This window comes from Hippopotamus amphibius, chromosome 14 (assembly GCF_030028045.1).
Source record: "Hippopotamus amphibius kiboko isolate mHipAmp2 chromosome 14, mHipAmp2.hap2, whole genome shotgun sequence".
Taxonomy (NCBI): Eukaryota; Metazoa; Chordata; class Mammalia; order Artiodactyla; family Hippopotamidae; genus Hippopotamus; species Hippopotamus amphibius.
This window is the reverse complement of record NC_080199.1, coordinates 66,036,854-66,054,090: the sequence shown is the minus strand read 5'-3', so window position 1 is coordinate 66,054,090 and position 17,237 is coordinate 66,036,854. Positions and strand designations below refer to the sequence as shown.

Below are 17,237 nucleotides of genomic sequence, written 5' to 3'. Positions count from 1 at the left end.
TCCCACATGCCTTGAGGCCAAAAACCAAAACATAAAACAGAAGCAATATTGTAACAAACTCTATAAAGTCTTTAAAAAAAAATGGTCCACATCAAAAAAAGATCTTTAAAAAAGCAAAACAAAACAAAACGAAACTGATGACTGAGTCGGCTAGGAGCCTGCCTTCCAACCAGGATAGTCAAATGGTTAAAGAAACTGTCAGATTATAAAAACCATGTCTTTTTAAGATAAGAGTGAGTGAAGTACGGCACTTCCCTGGTGGCGCAGTGGTTAAGAATCACATGCCAGTGTAGGGGACACGGATTCAATCCCTGGTCCAGGAAGATCCCACATGCCTCGGGGCAACTAAGCCCGTGTGCCACAACTATTGAGCCTGCTCTCTAGAGTCCACAAGCCACAACTACTGAGCCCATGCACCGCAACTACTGAAGCCTGCTCACCTAGAGCCCGTGCTCCACAACAAGAGAAGCCACCGCAATGAGAAGCCTGTGCACCGCAATGAAGAGTAGTCCCTGCTCTCCGCGACTACAGAAAGCCTGTGCGCAACAATGCAGACTCAAGGCAGCCAATAAATAAAAAATTAATTAATTAAAAAAAGTGAGTGAAGTAATACTTTCTCATAGACGTTTCTCAAAGACATTATGGATCTCTCTCATGAGCTCTGCACCCATGTCCCCAACTGCCCCCTTGACCTTCCACCTTGAAGTCCCACCAGACCCTGAACCACAAACTGTGGATTCAGGAGATGTCCTTTGGTGGATGTCCTCCACACGCTGTGAGATGTATGTATTGAGTAGGCGGCCGAGGAGGGCAGCTGCTGCCAGCCTTAGCCAAACTCGACTGTAGACCCTGAGTCCTTTCTCCTGGATGCTCAGCACTGCCCATCAAAAAAGTCAGGGACAGGGACAATTCCAGGTACAGGAGCTCTGGAATGTTTTGCTACGGATCAAACTCCTTTGCAAAATGCTTTTGCACTTGTTGGGGTCATGCGATCCCTCATGTCTACGCAGCCACCGAATCACGGAACTGCAATTTCTCCTCCTACCTTCCTTTATCAAGGTAAAGCAAGGATTGGCTCTGCTTTGATTTCCTTATTTTCCCTACTCTCCAAGTCCCTCAACAGGATGAACTGCACGTCGAGTCCTTAGTGATCTGCACAGCGAGGCTCCTGACTCTGGGAAATGGAAGAGACAATCCAAGTGACTTGGCGAGTCCCGGCCATGTGCCTCCTAGAAGGAGGCTGTGGTTCTGAGAAGCGACACGCCCGCAGGAAGGGTGGTTTATGAGGCAAGACAACTACAGAGACTAACAAGGAATTGCCTTAATACCTAAGGATTACCATTTTCTATTTAAATTAGGTAATGCAACCCCTAAAGACAAAACAAACACGTAAACCACACGAACAGCAGCAAAAACAATGTCCTACCACATTAGATTGTAGAATATAGTGACTCCATCGTAGGTCCCATCTAGACATGAAGAGAACATGGAAAATCTTAATCCAAGACAATGAAGCACATATAACAGAGGGAGAGAAACAGCATGGAGAGCTTGGACTGTTATGGGGGGCCAATTGTGGCCAAGAATAAGAAAAGGCTATATCGACTTTGACCTTGAACCTACGTCCCCCTTTCCAGCCACACGCATGCTGGAATGCCATGGTCCCACAGGGAACCCAGGACTTCCTAGGTGTGCCCAATTCCTCCCAACATTATCAGCTACAATCTGCGACCCATACAGAAGGTATATTCGTAGACTGCAGAGAGGACCAGCTAGGTAATCTCATCATAAGATAACACTGGGGCATGAGCTTTAGGAAAACTCCAGGGCTCAGAGGTAGAGATGAAGGTAAACACTAAGAAAGTCATACCTCACACGCAGCAACTCTCACCAAGCAGCACTATATCAAATGATGACTGGATTTCATCACAGAATCATACTATTTTAGAGCTTAAAACACATTTCTTTTTTTGCAAAATTTGCTACGACAAAGAGATGGGAACTATAACTTACACTGGAATGACATGAGGACATTTCATGTTTCATGGCCTTTAATGCAACTGACTCATGGCACACAGATAATAATCATTGATAATATTAACTCATAGGTAATAAGCAAGGGATAACTAGTTTCCTTTCTTGTTCTACCTTATTACATAGCTGTAACATGACTAACATAAGCTATGACAGGAATCTATTAGGTCGCCAAACTAAAAGATTCCTTTACTACAAGTAACTAACAGCAATGTTCAATTACAAACATGCTGACAAAAACAGTCATTCTTTATAGATAAAATAAAGATATAATTGAAAATGTCAAATTTTCTATGAAAATAAGATGTATAAAATCAATGTTACGTCTACTTACATTTATGGATTTGCACACTTATTATTTCCTGCACTTTCAGGGAGAGAAAAGGAAAATATCTGTTAGTGAGAAGCCGGTGAAGTTCAATGACACTGAGAGTCACTTTAGGTGTCATCAAAAATGTTCCTCTTAGAAGCCTTCAGGTGTGCTGAGCTTTCAGTAACCCTCTTTTGCACACAGGTGAATGTGAAACAATTATAAAATTAGAGATGTCCACATTGTAATGTTGTACAGTAAGTTACATCTACATGCTGTGGTAATAATATTTATTACTTTTTTTTATTACTTTTTTTAAATGTTTCACTCTATAAGTCAAAACAGAGCTGCTATAATTTTTGTTTTCTTGTTTGTCTTTTAATTTTCTGAGGGACTAGGAAAAAAAAATGCCTGGCTTTTTATACACACAGAAATATAAAATTACTGAGATATCATTCATTCACTCATTTATTTATCTAAAATAGCACAGCAAAACCCATTTGCCTCTATCTCAGAAATGTCTTCAGAGTCTTTTTCTCTGTATTATTCCCACACCTTCGATCACCTTCTTACCATCTCTGACCAAGCCAGTTATAACAAGCCTCTGGCTGCCTTTCCTGGTTTTTTGTTTCCCCAAATCAGTCTTATACTCCCCATTGCTACTATATCATATAGTTCCTAAGTCAATTTAACCCATAACCACTCAAAAACTTCCAGTTAGTTAAGTGTAGAATTCTCACCATGGAACACGAACAGGGACCATCAGACACGATCCGTTGTCACATCACCCCCGCCCCATACCTGCCATTCCCTGAACTCCCATAAGATCTTTTTCCAAGTCCTTGGCTTTGGGAATTTGACTTTTTCCCTGCTCAAAATCCCAGGGAGCCTTCCGCTCATCCTTCAGACCCAGCTCCACTAGTACTTCTGCTATGAAGCCTCTCCAGACCCCTCCAGACACAAGGGCCCTCCCTCTCCTGTGCTTCTACAGCATTTTATTTACACTTCAATGGACCTTGGGCATTTTTAAACACTTGTGATTTTTGCCTATTTACCAAAACCCCCAAAAGTTCATAGTATGATGTAATCTGCCACTCGGCTAAGGTAGGAATTTGAATTATGTATTGTATTTTATCCAGGGTCCAGGAAAGCAGAAACCATCCTAAGTATTTCAAACACAGAGAATTTAATATAATACGGGAAATTGGTTACACAGACGATGGAAGAGCTAAAAAGCCTGACAGGAGTTAAAGAGATGACCCAGAAACTGGCATCAGCAGAAAACTGCTACCATCCATGAGACTGGAGTGGTGTTGGGGGAAGATGGCATTACCGATGATGAGAAGAACCGGGCTGTGTGACCAGGGGAGGATCATGACAGTGGTTCCCGATGGGAGCTGCGGCCATGAAAGGCAGGGCTTTCCAGAAGGAAAGACAACTGGTGCCAAAGATTCTGCCCAAAGGAGAGCTAGAGAGGGAGAAATACCTTGGCTTCTCCCTGACTCCCATCCTCCAAAAGTGCCTCCCGTTGGCTGAATCCACCCGGATGCCAGGTGTGGAGGCTTCTGGGAAATGTAGTCTCCTGCCATGCAGGAAAATGACTGGCACACTGTATACAGCTGGTGAGCACCTCACTTGGCAGCTGAACGAGCCTCACCAGCCAATCACTGTATGCAACGGAGTGGATGACTGTATCATGGATTGTAATTATACTTCACATGTTGGTTTCCTCCAGAAGACTGTGAGCTCCTCTATAGCAAGGACCATATCTCAACTTGTATCCAATACCAAGCATGGTATTTGACATATAGTAGGCACTCAATAAATACTGCTAAATGCCCATAAACACTAATGCCTTGGATTTACAACATATTTTTTTTATTATTTTTTGGGGGGTACACCAAGTTCAATCATCTGTCTTCATACACACATCCCCGTATTCCCTCCCTTCCTTGACTCCCCCCGCCCCGAGTCCCCCCCACCTTCCCCGCCCCAGTCCTCTAAGGCATCTTCCATCCTCGAGTTGGACTCCCTTTGTTATACAACAACTTCCCACTGACTATCTATTTTACAATTGGTAGTATATATATGTCTGTGCTACTCTCTCGCTTCGTCTCAGTTTCCCCTCCAGGAAACTGAGACGAACTGATACAACATATTTTAACTCAGCATTTCCTAAAGTTTGTTGCACTGGCCGCTAATTCAAAAAGATACTATTGCCTATTACAGGTAAGTAGGACTTTGCCATTCCCAAAGAAGTTTGTGAAACATAGTACTAAACACAGTTAGGCTGGTCTCTTAGTCCGTTCCAGCCGCAATAACAAAATACCACAGCTTAGGTGGCTTTAAAACAACAGAAATTCATTTCTCTCAGTTCTGGAAGCCAGAAGTCTAAGATTAGGGTGCCAGCATGGTTGGGTGGCGGCTCTCTCCTCTTTGTACCTTCACATGGCAGAAGAGGCAAAGATGCTTTCTCCAACTTCTTTTCTAAGGGCATTAATCTCATTCATGAGGGCTCCACCCTCATGACCTAATCATCTCCCAAAGCCCTCATCTCCTAATACCATCCCATTGGGCGTTAGGACTTCAACAAACGAATCTGGGGGGAGGTGGGACACACACAAATATTCAGACCAGAGCAGCTTTTTTCTTTACTGCAGATAATACAGCTCATTCAGAGCTTTCAAAGTGTGCTTGAAGAAACAGATACAGAATTATGAAACATCATTTCAACATGCATGACTACAGGACACTTTTTTCAAAAGACTAACATTACACAGGGACATCAGTTAAGAGGTCACTGCTTTAAGTGTCTTCACATTTGTGATATTTTATTTCTTCTTTGAAATAGTGCTGTGAGGTAAAGAAGAAGGTCACACCTTTCAGATAAAAATGTTGCTAATAAATAATTAAAACTAACTAATATGTCAAGTATTAATTGACTATATAAGATGTCATTTACTATTCTAGTCACTGTAGGGCTAGAAGGAAAATGTAAATCTGGGTTCTTGCTCGATTGGAAGAGATGGGATACACAAGAAAAAAAAGAACCATAGAATGGTACTTTCTTTTTATCCAACAACATTCTTCTACATGGTTTAGTACCTCATGGTATTCGATTCTGTCTGATTACTGAAAAGGAGACACACGGAAGGTAAATTGTTCACTGAATTTATAAGCAGGTCAGCTCTGGACCTTACGTTACCACTTGAGCTTCGTGAGTTCTAAAAGAAAATCACTAGCTGGTATGACGTCTGACATATAAAGAAAAGAAAGGATAACTAAATCCCCCAATAATTAGTCAGCAACATCAATGCACCAGCACTGGGGTACTGTTGCATTCAACCTCATGATCTTCTAAAAATGACCCTTCGAAAGTCCCTGGGAAATCACCAGACTCCTTTAGAGGAATCTAGCTAGAACTCTCTGTGTTTCTATCATAATATTTTATTGATCAAGATTGACAAAGTAGAACATTACCCTTCTCTTCTAAAGAGAGACACAAGGTCCTTGGTTTTGTTATTTAAGAAGTGTGTGTCCTCACCAAAGGAGCCTCCCTAGAAACAGAAACAGGCTCACAGACATAGAGAACAGACCTGTGGTTGCCAAGGGTGGGGGGTGGGGGAGGGATGGAGTGGGAGTTTGGGGTGAGCAGATGCAAACTACTACACACAGAATAGATAAACAAAAAGGTCCTACTGTACAGCACAGGGAACTGTATTCGATATCCTGTGATAAATCATAATGGAAAAGAATATAAAAAAGAATGTGTGTGTATATATATGTATGTATGTATAACTGAATCACTTCGCTGTACAGCAGAAATTAACATGACACTGTAAATCAACTATACTTCAATTAAAAAAAAAGTGTGTCCTCTAACACTATCTTCAGTCTTAACAAAAGATTATTACAAGGGCTTTTAACAAAGGGGAACTTATACTGAGAAGCTTATACTAGGAAACTTGGCCAGCAAGTAATAATGAGAGATAAACTCTCCTGTCATATAACTTTTAAAAGACCGTACATTTGCTCTGGCTGGAGGTCTTGGCATTCTCTCCCACTGGCCCCTCTACTACATGTTACATTATTAACATTAGCCTGTAATGTACTTTTTGAGAATTCGCAAAAAGTTGCTATATCATATTACTTCCAGTGGTTCTGTGGTACTACAAACATAAACTGAGGACCAAAGAAACAATAAACATATTCACCTATGTTAAGAGACTTATTTATAATGGTCAGAAATTCTGAATTCTACGTATAATACAAGGTGGAATTTCAATTAATGTTTTTAATATTATGATGACAGCATTCACAGCTCAACCAGTAACTAATGGGATAACTCTGGGTGTCATCCTCTGAAATTCAGTGTTCACAGCTGTTAAAAAAAGAGAGAGAGAGAGAGAACAAATTACCTGCTTCACTGGGGTTAAAGAGATGAGAAGTGAATATTCCAAGGATCACTGGTCCCTTCAGGGAGCCAGTTCTAAATGAGTTAGTAAAACAATACTACACTTAATACTATACCTTCCCCACGCCCCCAGGAGATTGGTACAAGCATCAACATACTCCAGGCTCTGTGAAGTTCTAGTGTAATGAAATTTATTAACTTTCCATAAACAAGTGTTTCTCCAATCTACTTGTTCCCAAAACGATTCTGCTTTTTCCTGTTAGCACCCATTGGTACCCCCAGGAATCAGTGCTCCCCAGAACACGCTGAGGGTGATGCCTCATGAAAACAAGAAGATGAATCAGAACGACCTCCAGGAATAAAAGTTTTGAACTGGATGCTGTCACTTGTTCTGATTATAAGCAACACACACAAAAAGACACCCTCGCCAAGCTGGAGGCAGCTGAAGTGTTCAAGTACTGATAATGTAACAGTGATGGCTTTGTACGGAGAACAAATTGAACGCGTCCCGTGATGTTACCTGTGCAGAATGAGGTAAAGCTCTCTTGAGTGTGTTTTAAGTTCTTCTTTTAGAAATGGTTATGAATTCACATGCCTCAGCTGGTTTTCCTTGTAACTGAAAATACGTTTTTACAAGGCAATGGACTAGTTTGCAATCTGTGTGTTAGTGAAATTAACCCGTCCAGACCGACCGTAGCTGCAGAAGTATCAGGCTATAGCTGTGTTAGCCAGTGGCAACAAAAGGAAGTAAGCTAAAAATCAAACGATTCTGCTGAAATAAGGTGCAAATGAAACTATCTACGAAATAGAAACAGATTCAAAGACATGAGAACAGACTTGTGGTTGCCAATGGGGAAGGGGGTGGGGAAGGAAGGATTGCGAGTTTGGGATTAGCAGATGCAAACTAATATGTACAAAATGCATGGACAACAAGGTCCTACCACATAGCACAGGGAACTATATTCCATATCCTGTAATAAACCATAATGGAAAAGAAGATGAAAAAGGATACACATACAGTTGTGTATATATATATATATATATATATATATATATACACAACTGTCACTTTGCTATATACCAGAAACTAACATAACATTGTAAATCAACTATACTTCGATTAAACACAAATTTTTTTAAAAAGGGGAAAAAAAATCAAATGATTCTCTTAGAAAGACGCTGCTCCACATAAAGTAAATGAAGATTTGCACCCTGTCCAAAAAAAAACTAAATAAATAAATAAATCTAAATAATTCTAGGGAAAAAGTCTTTCGGAGCTGCTAATATGATATGTCCAAGTTCAATGCATAACTCCTTACTCCGCCATTTTTAAGAATTGGTATCATTATTACATCTTACTTCAGAGATACTATCTTAGGAAGTCAAAACTAATAACTCAAAATAAGAAAAAAACTGAGTATACTTGGCAAAAAAGAAGCCAGGGATTTGAGCACACCCTACATGAACAGGAAGGAGTCACAGCTCACTGGGTGAAAGACACAAAACACAGCACTGGCAACAAGAGCAGGTCTGTAATTTGCAACTGGAGTTACAGATAATAATAGAGTCTTCATCTAAGCAAAGCATGGAAAAGATTTGGTTCTTCCCCTTTCTGAGTGTGTACACAGGCCTGACCATCCCCAGTAACACCTAAGGTCAGTAATATAATATAAAGGAAAATAGTTATAAACTGCTCTGTTCCTACACTAATTCTTTTTTTGTTTGTTTTTAATTTATTTTTTGGCTGCGTTGGGTCTTGGTTGCTGCACTCGGACTTTCTCTAGTTGCAGGCGAGCAAGGGCTACTCCTCGTTGCCGTGCATGGGCTTCTCATCGCGTTGGCTTCTCTTGTTGCGAAGCACGGGCTCTAGGCATGCAGGCTTCAGTAGCTGTGGCACGTGGGCTCAGTAGTTGTGGCGCATGGGCTTCGTTGCTCCGCAGCATGTGGGATTCTTCCCAGACCAGGAATTGAACTCACGTCCCCTGAATTGGCAGGTGGATTCTTAATCACTGCACCACCAGGGAAGTCCCCCTACACTAATTCTGATATTTGCTACTTATATCACATCAACTCCCAAGTAACAACCAAGGATGACGAGATTGATAATTCAGATGTAGCTTTACACTTGATATAAGTCTGTGCTCCTACACCAGTAACATAGAAGGTTTTAAGTGAATAACATTGGTTCACGTTTCTCAAAATGTGGTCCATGGACCATCTGTGTCTGGAACCTCTGGGGGATTTGTTAAAAGTGCTTCCCCTGGGCTCCACCCAGACCTACGGAATCACATACTCTGCGGCAGGACTTCGGATTCTCCAGTGGAATAAACTTTCAGGTAACTTTCAGGACCACTAGAGAACTGAAAGAATATTGCACTGAATTCCGATGTCAATTAGTGATGTGGAGAACTTGGAAGCTCACAGAGAAGTCTGACAACAATGAAACACTTTCCAAATTAAGACTTAAAAAACAAGTTCCTTTGCGGGGGGGGGGGGAGGGAAGTGTGTTAAAAACAATACTAAAACCAGTGACAGTAGCTATTTGAAAATGTCATTTTAAAACATGATTAGATACAAACATATAAAACTTGGTGTTTTAGATCTTACAGAAGATCAGTTAATTCATCAACATCCTTGCCTTTAACACAGTGGTCCCCAACCTTTCTGGCACGAGGGACCGCTTTCATGGAAGACAATTTTTCCAAGGACGTTGCGGGTGGGAGGGATGTCTCACATGGTTACGCGAGTGATGGGAGCCGCAGATGAAGCTTCCTTGCCTCTCCCGCCGCTCACCTCCTGCTGTGCGGGTCCTAACAGGCTGGAGACCGGGACTGGTCTGCGGCCCGGGGGGTGGGGACCCCGGCTTTAACAAATCCCGAGCGCAGACTGGATGCTATCTGTGGTGTTCGTCTGAGCTGTCTACACTGCAGCTCGCTCTCCCTTCTTCCGGGCTGCCAAGCCCCACTCACACCCTTGCACCCTTTAGGTTTCCATCTCAAGCTTGCTGCCCTGTAGTATCAATGTGCCTGGGACGTCTGAGTGTTATGGAAGATGTGGACTGTGGTCTTAGAAAGTACTGTTAGTCAGCATCATCTTCTTCCCTAGAGATGCTTAAGACCAGGTGACCTTCTCCTTAGTAAAGCTGATTTAAGTACCATCCTGCCTAGCAGCAGAAGCTCAGACTGGCTGGTTCCTGAGTGCCCTTCTGACCTAATCATTCTGCTTTTCCAAGATACTCGAGGCTTCATGGAGTTGAAATCAAGGGCTGTCTTGGCCCATCTCTGTGATCTACAGTATGATCCTCAAGGCTTTCGATTAGCCATTTCCTTTCCAAAAATCCACTGCATGAAAACTACAGAGGATGTATTAAGGTCTTATTTTGAGTTCTCCACCTGTCAGATCTTGTTTCTGGTACAGAGAAATGATAAATAAAAGAGTATATAGGACATAATCATAATATTATATACTATATAATAATATATACTATATAATATATATCATATATATATAAAATGTATAGATGATTATTATGATGTGTCTATAATATGTATTAAGAGAGAGAATTCCAGGAAAACAATTTTCTGTGACAAAATCCAGGACAGCTGGATGTGGTTGGTCAATACCAAACCACAGACGTGGGGTCTTTGTACACTCCAATTAGAGAAGTGTATATCAGATCATGATAAAACTAAATGTTAACTAAATTCTGAACGTAAGCCATTTACTAGAAATCACACTTAAAAAATACAAAATAATTAACTCAGAACAGGGTTCTCAAGGTGGTGGTCCCAGAACCAGCGTCATCTGGGAACTTGTTAGAAATGCACACTATCAGCGCTCCGCCCCAAAGCTACCAATCAGACATTAGCCCTGGGTGGGCTCCAAAAATCTGTTTTAAAAAGTCCTATGGGTGACTCCAATGCATGTTAAAGTTTGAGAACCACTGGCTTAGAATGCAAGGCAACTCTCCTAGACCTTATATCGCAGGTTAGAGGGAGCTGAAGGAAACAGGAGTAGTTTGTGATCTATAAAGTGTAATTTTACAAGAAGCAAAAAGAACTCTGCCTGCTCCCCCAACTGGCCCAAGAAATGCCTCAATTTCTTAAAATTAGAGCAACTTCTTTCAGTTTAGACCCTGTCACTAAAAAGCCACTGTGCCCATTTAATACACCAACACTTAGCATTTATCTTAGTCCTCAGCTGTCACCTGACAGAGAGCCTGGATATGAAGGAAAGCATAACGGGACATGTCATATGTCAGGTCAGGTTTAAAGTGGAGCAAGGGGAGGAGAAGTCCCAAGCCCTCATCCCAAAGGGATGAAAGACAGGCCCGGGTGGAGCCCTACAGTGAGGAGCCTCTGGACAGGCAATGATGCTTTCAGCACAGAGAAGGGATGCTCCAAGAAACACTCTGTCATCATTACTGTCTTGAGCAGCACTTAACCATCAATTAGTTGAGGAGATGGTCTCCCCGGCTTCTCAGAACAGAGCAGTGTCTACCCTGGAAAGGTAGCTGTCTGCTGTTGATTAGCAGTCTACACTCATTTTATACATGCACGTGACTCACATCCAAACTAAACGTGGAATAACACCAATTTGGGACTCTTTTCTATGCCGCCTCTTTATAGCACCAGCAGTTTCCAGAGATGAAATCTACAAAATCAGACCCTAACAACTGCAAGCACCAGTGGGCAGAACGGAAGATAGCCTTAATATGTCTTTACCATGTTCTTACGTGCTTCATTTACAGAGCACGTAAATATTTTACTAACACATAGGTCAAAAGCCTGGTATGAAGTTTTAAAAACTCTGTTAAAGTACCTGATGGCTACAACAGTATTTGAAAGCACATGATTTTATGTTCCACAAACAAAAACAACATTACAACCTCTATTTTCTCATAACACCATTACCATACTCTCTGTGTGTTAACATTTTTATTACATGTGATATTTCTCAAAGGCTTTCTACATGCCTTACAAAAATTCAGTTGAGAGTAAAACTCAACCCAGGCTGGTTTTTAAAAATTATGACCAAGACATGACTTCAAATATAAGATGGAGATGGTGGCAATTAAAGTGTATGTGCAAGTTACCCCAAGAAAGGCAGAAGTCCTTGATTCCCTGAAGTAGTTCTTTTATAGGGAGTAAATGTCCAGGGACAACAGTCCCATTTTGTATTGTTCCATCCGTTTACAGGTGACATTTTAACCTCTAACCACCCAGAGCAAGACGATTCGAAATGAAGGCTGACCCTTTGTCCTTCAACTAGTTTCAAAGTACTGCAGGGGTTTTACTGCCTGATGTTACACCATATGTGCAAACTCCAGACACAGCGGGCAGGGTTAAGCAGGATGCCTCTGTACTTTGCCATTCTCCTGCTTCCTGTTGTTTTTGGAGCAATCCTAACTTTAGCTAAACATAACCTTTCTGGGTGAGTCATTTTTAGCAGGAGAATCCGCCTGATAGCAGAGTGCCCTATACCTTGACTATGTTTCGGAAGCATCGCCTTCTATGGAATCCACGGAACTCAGTGGTTTGGTATTTTGCAGTATTTACAAAACCCACCCATTTTATGAAAACTTTCATAAAATAAAACTAAACACCACTTAAGTTTTTATAAATAAAAACTCAAACAATTATGAAATGAACAACAGGAGGAATTCTTTCTGAAGCACTGTTTTGGTCAACTGGTATATCACTAAATGGTAGTGACTAACAGCAGATTTTTCAAAACCTTTTCCATAATTCAAGTTATTTTTTAATTCTAAAATGACTACTATCTTGGGTAATGGGAGGTATCTACTTACTTGGGCCCTCAAAAGGTTGGAATCAGAAGAGCCCTCTTAGGTTTTACCTTGGGAATTATTTTTCTGCAGGATATGAGAAATATATTTGAGATATGCTAGGAACAACCTATATCGTCAGCTCAAGTGTCAGTAACTCTTACCAAGCCAGAGTTCATTAAAAGCATGTACGAAGGAAAAACCAGTCCTTTTAAAAGTGCACATAACTTCCCCAATGGCCTTTCCCCCCAGTTTTCTGTAAAGTAGAACGTTTAGCTCTTTAGAATTCCCCACAACCTATACATTGCTTAGGGAAGCATAAATCTCACAAGTCCCAGATGCACTTCCTGTTGCTTTCCTTCATATACGTTTAAAGGTAATCGATAAAAACTGATTTTCTCTGTGTAAGCACTTTCCTGTTCTGCCAGAAATAATAGTAGTCCCTGCCCTAAAATGAAGGAAAAAAGGAAAAGGAATATTTACCAGGAGAGGAGAAATAGAAACTGCCCAAGCATTTTTCCTGAGCCAACTGAAACACAAACAGCAAATCAAGTTTATTCCTAAAGAAAAAAAAAACCTTTTAAATATTCCTGGCAATAGTCCTGTTCTTCAAGTCTGTGGCATCAACAAGTTTTTAACTCTGGATTTGTGTTTTCACTCTACAAAAACCTCATCCTGCTTCCTAATAGCTTTGCTGTACTGTCTTTCTGTACGAATCCACGTCACATGCAAGACTTATGCTCAACGCTGAACAGTGAAGCAGTAGAGAAAGGACAGTTAAGTCCCCCAAATTGCCTCCTAGGGTAGAGTGGGATGCAAAATCACAGGGCAAAAGCAGATGAGAACAAAGTTACATCTGGTAAGGAAATCAAGAACTGCAAACAACCGTATCTCTTACTTTTGGCCACTTGCATTTTTAGGGCAAGACTTTTCTTACTCCAAACATTACTTTAAAGTTTCATACTAAATAATCTGAAATTTTCTGTTGGGGTTTCTCCAATATGTAGACTCTGTCTCAGAACTCTCCATTTTTCATGTTTCTTCTTTTTCTGGATTTTTCACCAAAGACGGTAAGAAAACACCCAATAAAAGAGCACAGACTTTTACTTTGTAATGAAGTTACAAATACATTTTATACGTTTTCCTGGCTTCCTGTTTCCCTGAACTCTGTACTATCTACAGAGGTTGTCATATTTCACCAAGGCCGGTTATAAATCAGACAAGTTCAGCCCGTCAGGTTGAAAAATGGAGGTGAAAGGCACAGCGGAAAATATATAAAGTATAATTAAAACCATATGACCAGAGATATTGAAGCAATACTTGTTGGAGGAAACCCAAGTGAAAAAATCAAACCTTCTCTGGTGTTAGTGAGACTAGCCAGTCCATTTGAAACAAGCACACATCACTTGCTAAATGTTCTTTTTTTTTTTTCCTTCACAGCAAAAGCACCCGGAGAAGTTCAGTCCTAACAAGGTAATTAAGCCTATCTTTGTGGCATAGTGAAATTGATAGTTGTTAATGTAAAACTAATCTCTCATTTAAAACAGTAATCACTTATTTAGAAATATAGTTTAAGACGGGGCAAGGCTCAGTATTACATCCACCAAAGAGTATTAAAGGCTTATGGTGACGATGTTGATCAAAACCCTTTTCTACTTTTCTATAAGGTTTTCATCTCTTAAGACCTGAGGATTCCAGAAAGACACAGATACTGTAATTGCTTGTTGTTGAACATAAAGAGCCAGAAGCTATAAAATCCAAACTGACTCCTCGACTACATTATAAACAACCTAGACGTTGCTGCCTCACAGAGGTGGTACGTGGCAGGCCAGTGATGTACACGTTAAGGAGCTCTTGTTGTAAAGCAATTCCAGTAAAAATCTTTGACTTTGGCAATCTGTCCCCAAAGCCATTCCCTGTCTATGTCTCCCCAGTCTTCCAAGTGTCAATTACCATAATCTCAGTAGACAACTGGAACACAATTTTCAATATTGCTTTGGGGTTCGGGTAAACAACTGAAGCGTAGCAAAGCCACTTACCCCCCAGAAACTGAATTCCTCCAGCCACTCTTCCCACTGTCCGGGAGATGAGCTCCGACACGCAGCAGCCCATGAGGGCCGTGAGCGCCACCAAGAGGAGGAGGCCACAGCCCAGGCCTGTCACGATGGTACAGATCCTCCATTCTGCGCTGGGGATGCCCTGGAAGGAGGCGTAGCGCCCACATTCCTCCACCATCACCATCATCTGCCGACTCTCATCGTGCACGGGATACGAGCACCTCCGGAAAGTACCGAAGGACACAGGCTTGCCCAGCTGTGATCCCCAGAGCCAGTAAGGCATGAAAAACCCCACGCAGGAGGTGGCAGCACAAAGAAAGGAGAGCAAAGCCCAGATGACCCCGGTGCAAGTCAGACTGGATGCCATCTTTCATCAGACAGGACAAGAGGACCCAAAGTGATGTTCTTCTGCAGGAGGGAGTGGAGGTGGGAAACGACCAGCGACCAGCAGGTAATCCACAGTTCTGTGGTGGGGGAGTGTCTATTAACAGAACGGATCTTCAGTCTTACTGGGCATCAACTTCCCATCCTCTGCAGTAAGGATGACGGTCCCTGGCAAAACCGTAAGAAACATTAAAAGTTAAATGTTTTTAGAGAAGCGATAACACCGATTCTACAACTCTCAACTAAGAAACAGTCAAAGATGTGCTTCAAAAGTGAGAAGACTTCATTCTCTCTATATACTTCTCCGTAATTCAAATTTTGTCAGACTGGCTCAAAGCTTTTTCATGTTTTTATCTCCTGTAAATGTCCCCAAATTAACTCGGACAGCTACTTACTTAAAGAAATGCATGGCTTCTACTTGCCAAGCCAGTGAATTCATTTCCTATACTCACATTAAAAGTAATGTAGCATTTTTACTGGCAGTAAACATAATTCCGAATATTATACTAAAATGAACCACACCGTGGTTTGCTCAGTTGGCTTGCAAGTTCATGCTCATAATTTGTCGCAACTTTTCTGTGTCTCTTTAGGTGCATTAACCCTCAGCATGAGCCCCAACAAAATAATTAGCGTCGTTTTCACAATTATAGACTGTCTAGGAACACAGAGTGGATGGGACTATTAGGCATCTCAGGTGCTCAGTCGGGAGCGTTTATGAATGCCTTCAGTCTTAACCTATCTTCTCCTGGTGTCCACGAAAGAAAGCCTGTGTACCACTTATTTTCCTATCTGCAATTTTGAATCATTGCCTCCAATTAAATTACTGGAACCATCTCTCCTGCTGAATGACTGTCAGGGTCTAATCGGAAAAAGAATCCATGCTTTCCAGGACTCTGCTTCGAACCCCTGTCATTCCAGTGGTTCCACGTGCATTCCCTTCCACCCTCCCTCCCTCTCAAAAAGAGTTCCAGAACCGCTCCCCACACTTCTCATAAAGAATGCAGAAGCCCCGAGCCCATGCACCCCACAGCTCCATTCCCAGAACTCTTACCTCCAGCTGAACCCCTGCGCCCCCCCCCACCTCTCTCCTTTCCCAAACCTCGCCCCTGCCCCCTCCTTTCCACCCACCGCCCCATTTCCACTCCAGTGTGTCACTCCGGGGGAGTTCCGGCTTTTTTTTTTTTTTTTTTTTCCAGTCTTGTCAGCCGCGGTCAGCATCAGCATTAGCGGCTGAAGTTGGTCTGTCTGGGCCCTGAGGCTGGGGAAGATGCGGGAATGGGGGGTAGCACGGGGGCAGGCAGGCCCTCACCTCGCGCTGGGGCAAGGCGCCCCGGGGTAAGACCAGAGCAGCCCGCAGCCAGCCCTGGGCAACGGCCTCACCCACCCACTGCTCCCCCCCTCCGAAGACACCCAATGCTCCCCCCAGCTCCCCAAGCGGGAGCGGGGCATTTTCCAGGCGGCCCCGCGCGGAGGGACGGGCTGAGGATGGGCGGGCAGCACCCCCCGGAGGCAGGCGCCAGCAGCGGACGCGGCGGGCAGGGAGAGCCGGCCGGCAGCCCCGCTCGGGAAGTCCGGAGCCCGGGCGCAGCCCAACTCCGGCGTCCGGGGACGAGGGGCGCGGAGAGAAAGGAGCGGAGCCGGCGCCCCAGAGGGCGGGCAGCGGCCGCCTCCCCCCCCCCCCACCCCCGGGGGCCGGGGCGCACTCACAACTTGCTGTCTCTCCCGGGCGGAGCATCCGCGGCACGCGAGACCGGCTTCCTTCTTCGCCGCGGTCCCCCCACAGCCGCGGGGCCCCCGGGCCCGACGAGCCCCGGGAGGGCGAGCAGGGGCCGGCGGGAGGCGGAGGTCTCCGGGGGGACGCGCGGCGGCGCCGCCCGTGCAGCCCCCGCTCCCCGCGGCTCTCCGGCGGCGGCTCGGGCGGAGCGCTGTGGCTCGCGGGCGGAGGAGCGGATCTGCCTTTGGCAGGCGAGGCACGCAGCGCCTCCTCCCCTCCGCCGCCCGGCCCTCCTCTCCCTGCTGTCCCCTCCCCTCGCGCCCGCCGGGACCCGGAGCGGACGCGGCCAGCCGGCGGGGACTCTCCCGGCGCGCGGGGCGGGGAGGGGGCGCGGCCGCCGCGCGCCGGGGTCTCCTCCCACCCCCACCCCCCACCCCCGGGCGGCCTTCGCGGCTCCTCCAGCCCCCAGCCCCCTCCCGCCCTCCTCGCACCGCGCGACTCCTGCCAGCGCGAGCGTGGGGGAGGCACACAGACCGAGA

General features: G+C 43.9%; 1 protein-coding gene across 1 annotated transcript in view; it reads right to left on the bottom strand.

Annotated features, from left to right (window-relative positions):
- Positions 1-17,024, bottom strand: part of LHFPL6 (LHFPL tetraspan subfamily member 6) — a 231,302-nt gene extending 214,278 nt beyond the window's left edge. The window contains exons 1-2 of the mRNA XM_057707780.1: positions 16,692-17,024; positions 14,583-15,152 (exon numbers count right to left, since the gene is read on the bottom strand). Coding sequence (XP_057563763.1) covers positions 14,583-14,967 — 385 coding nt within the window. The 5' untranslated portion in view covers positions 14,968-15,152; positions 16,692-17,024. The remainder of the gene's footprint in view (positions 1-14,582; positions 15,153-16,691) is intronic.
- Positions 17,025-17,237: the final 213 nt, after the last annotated feature.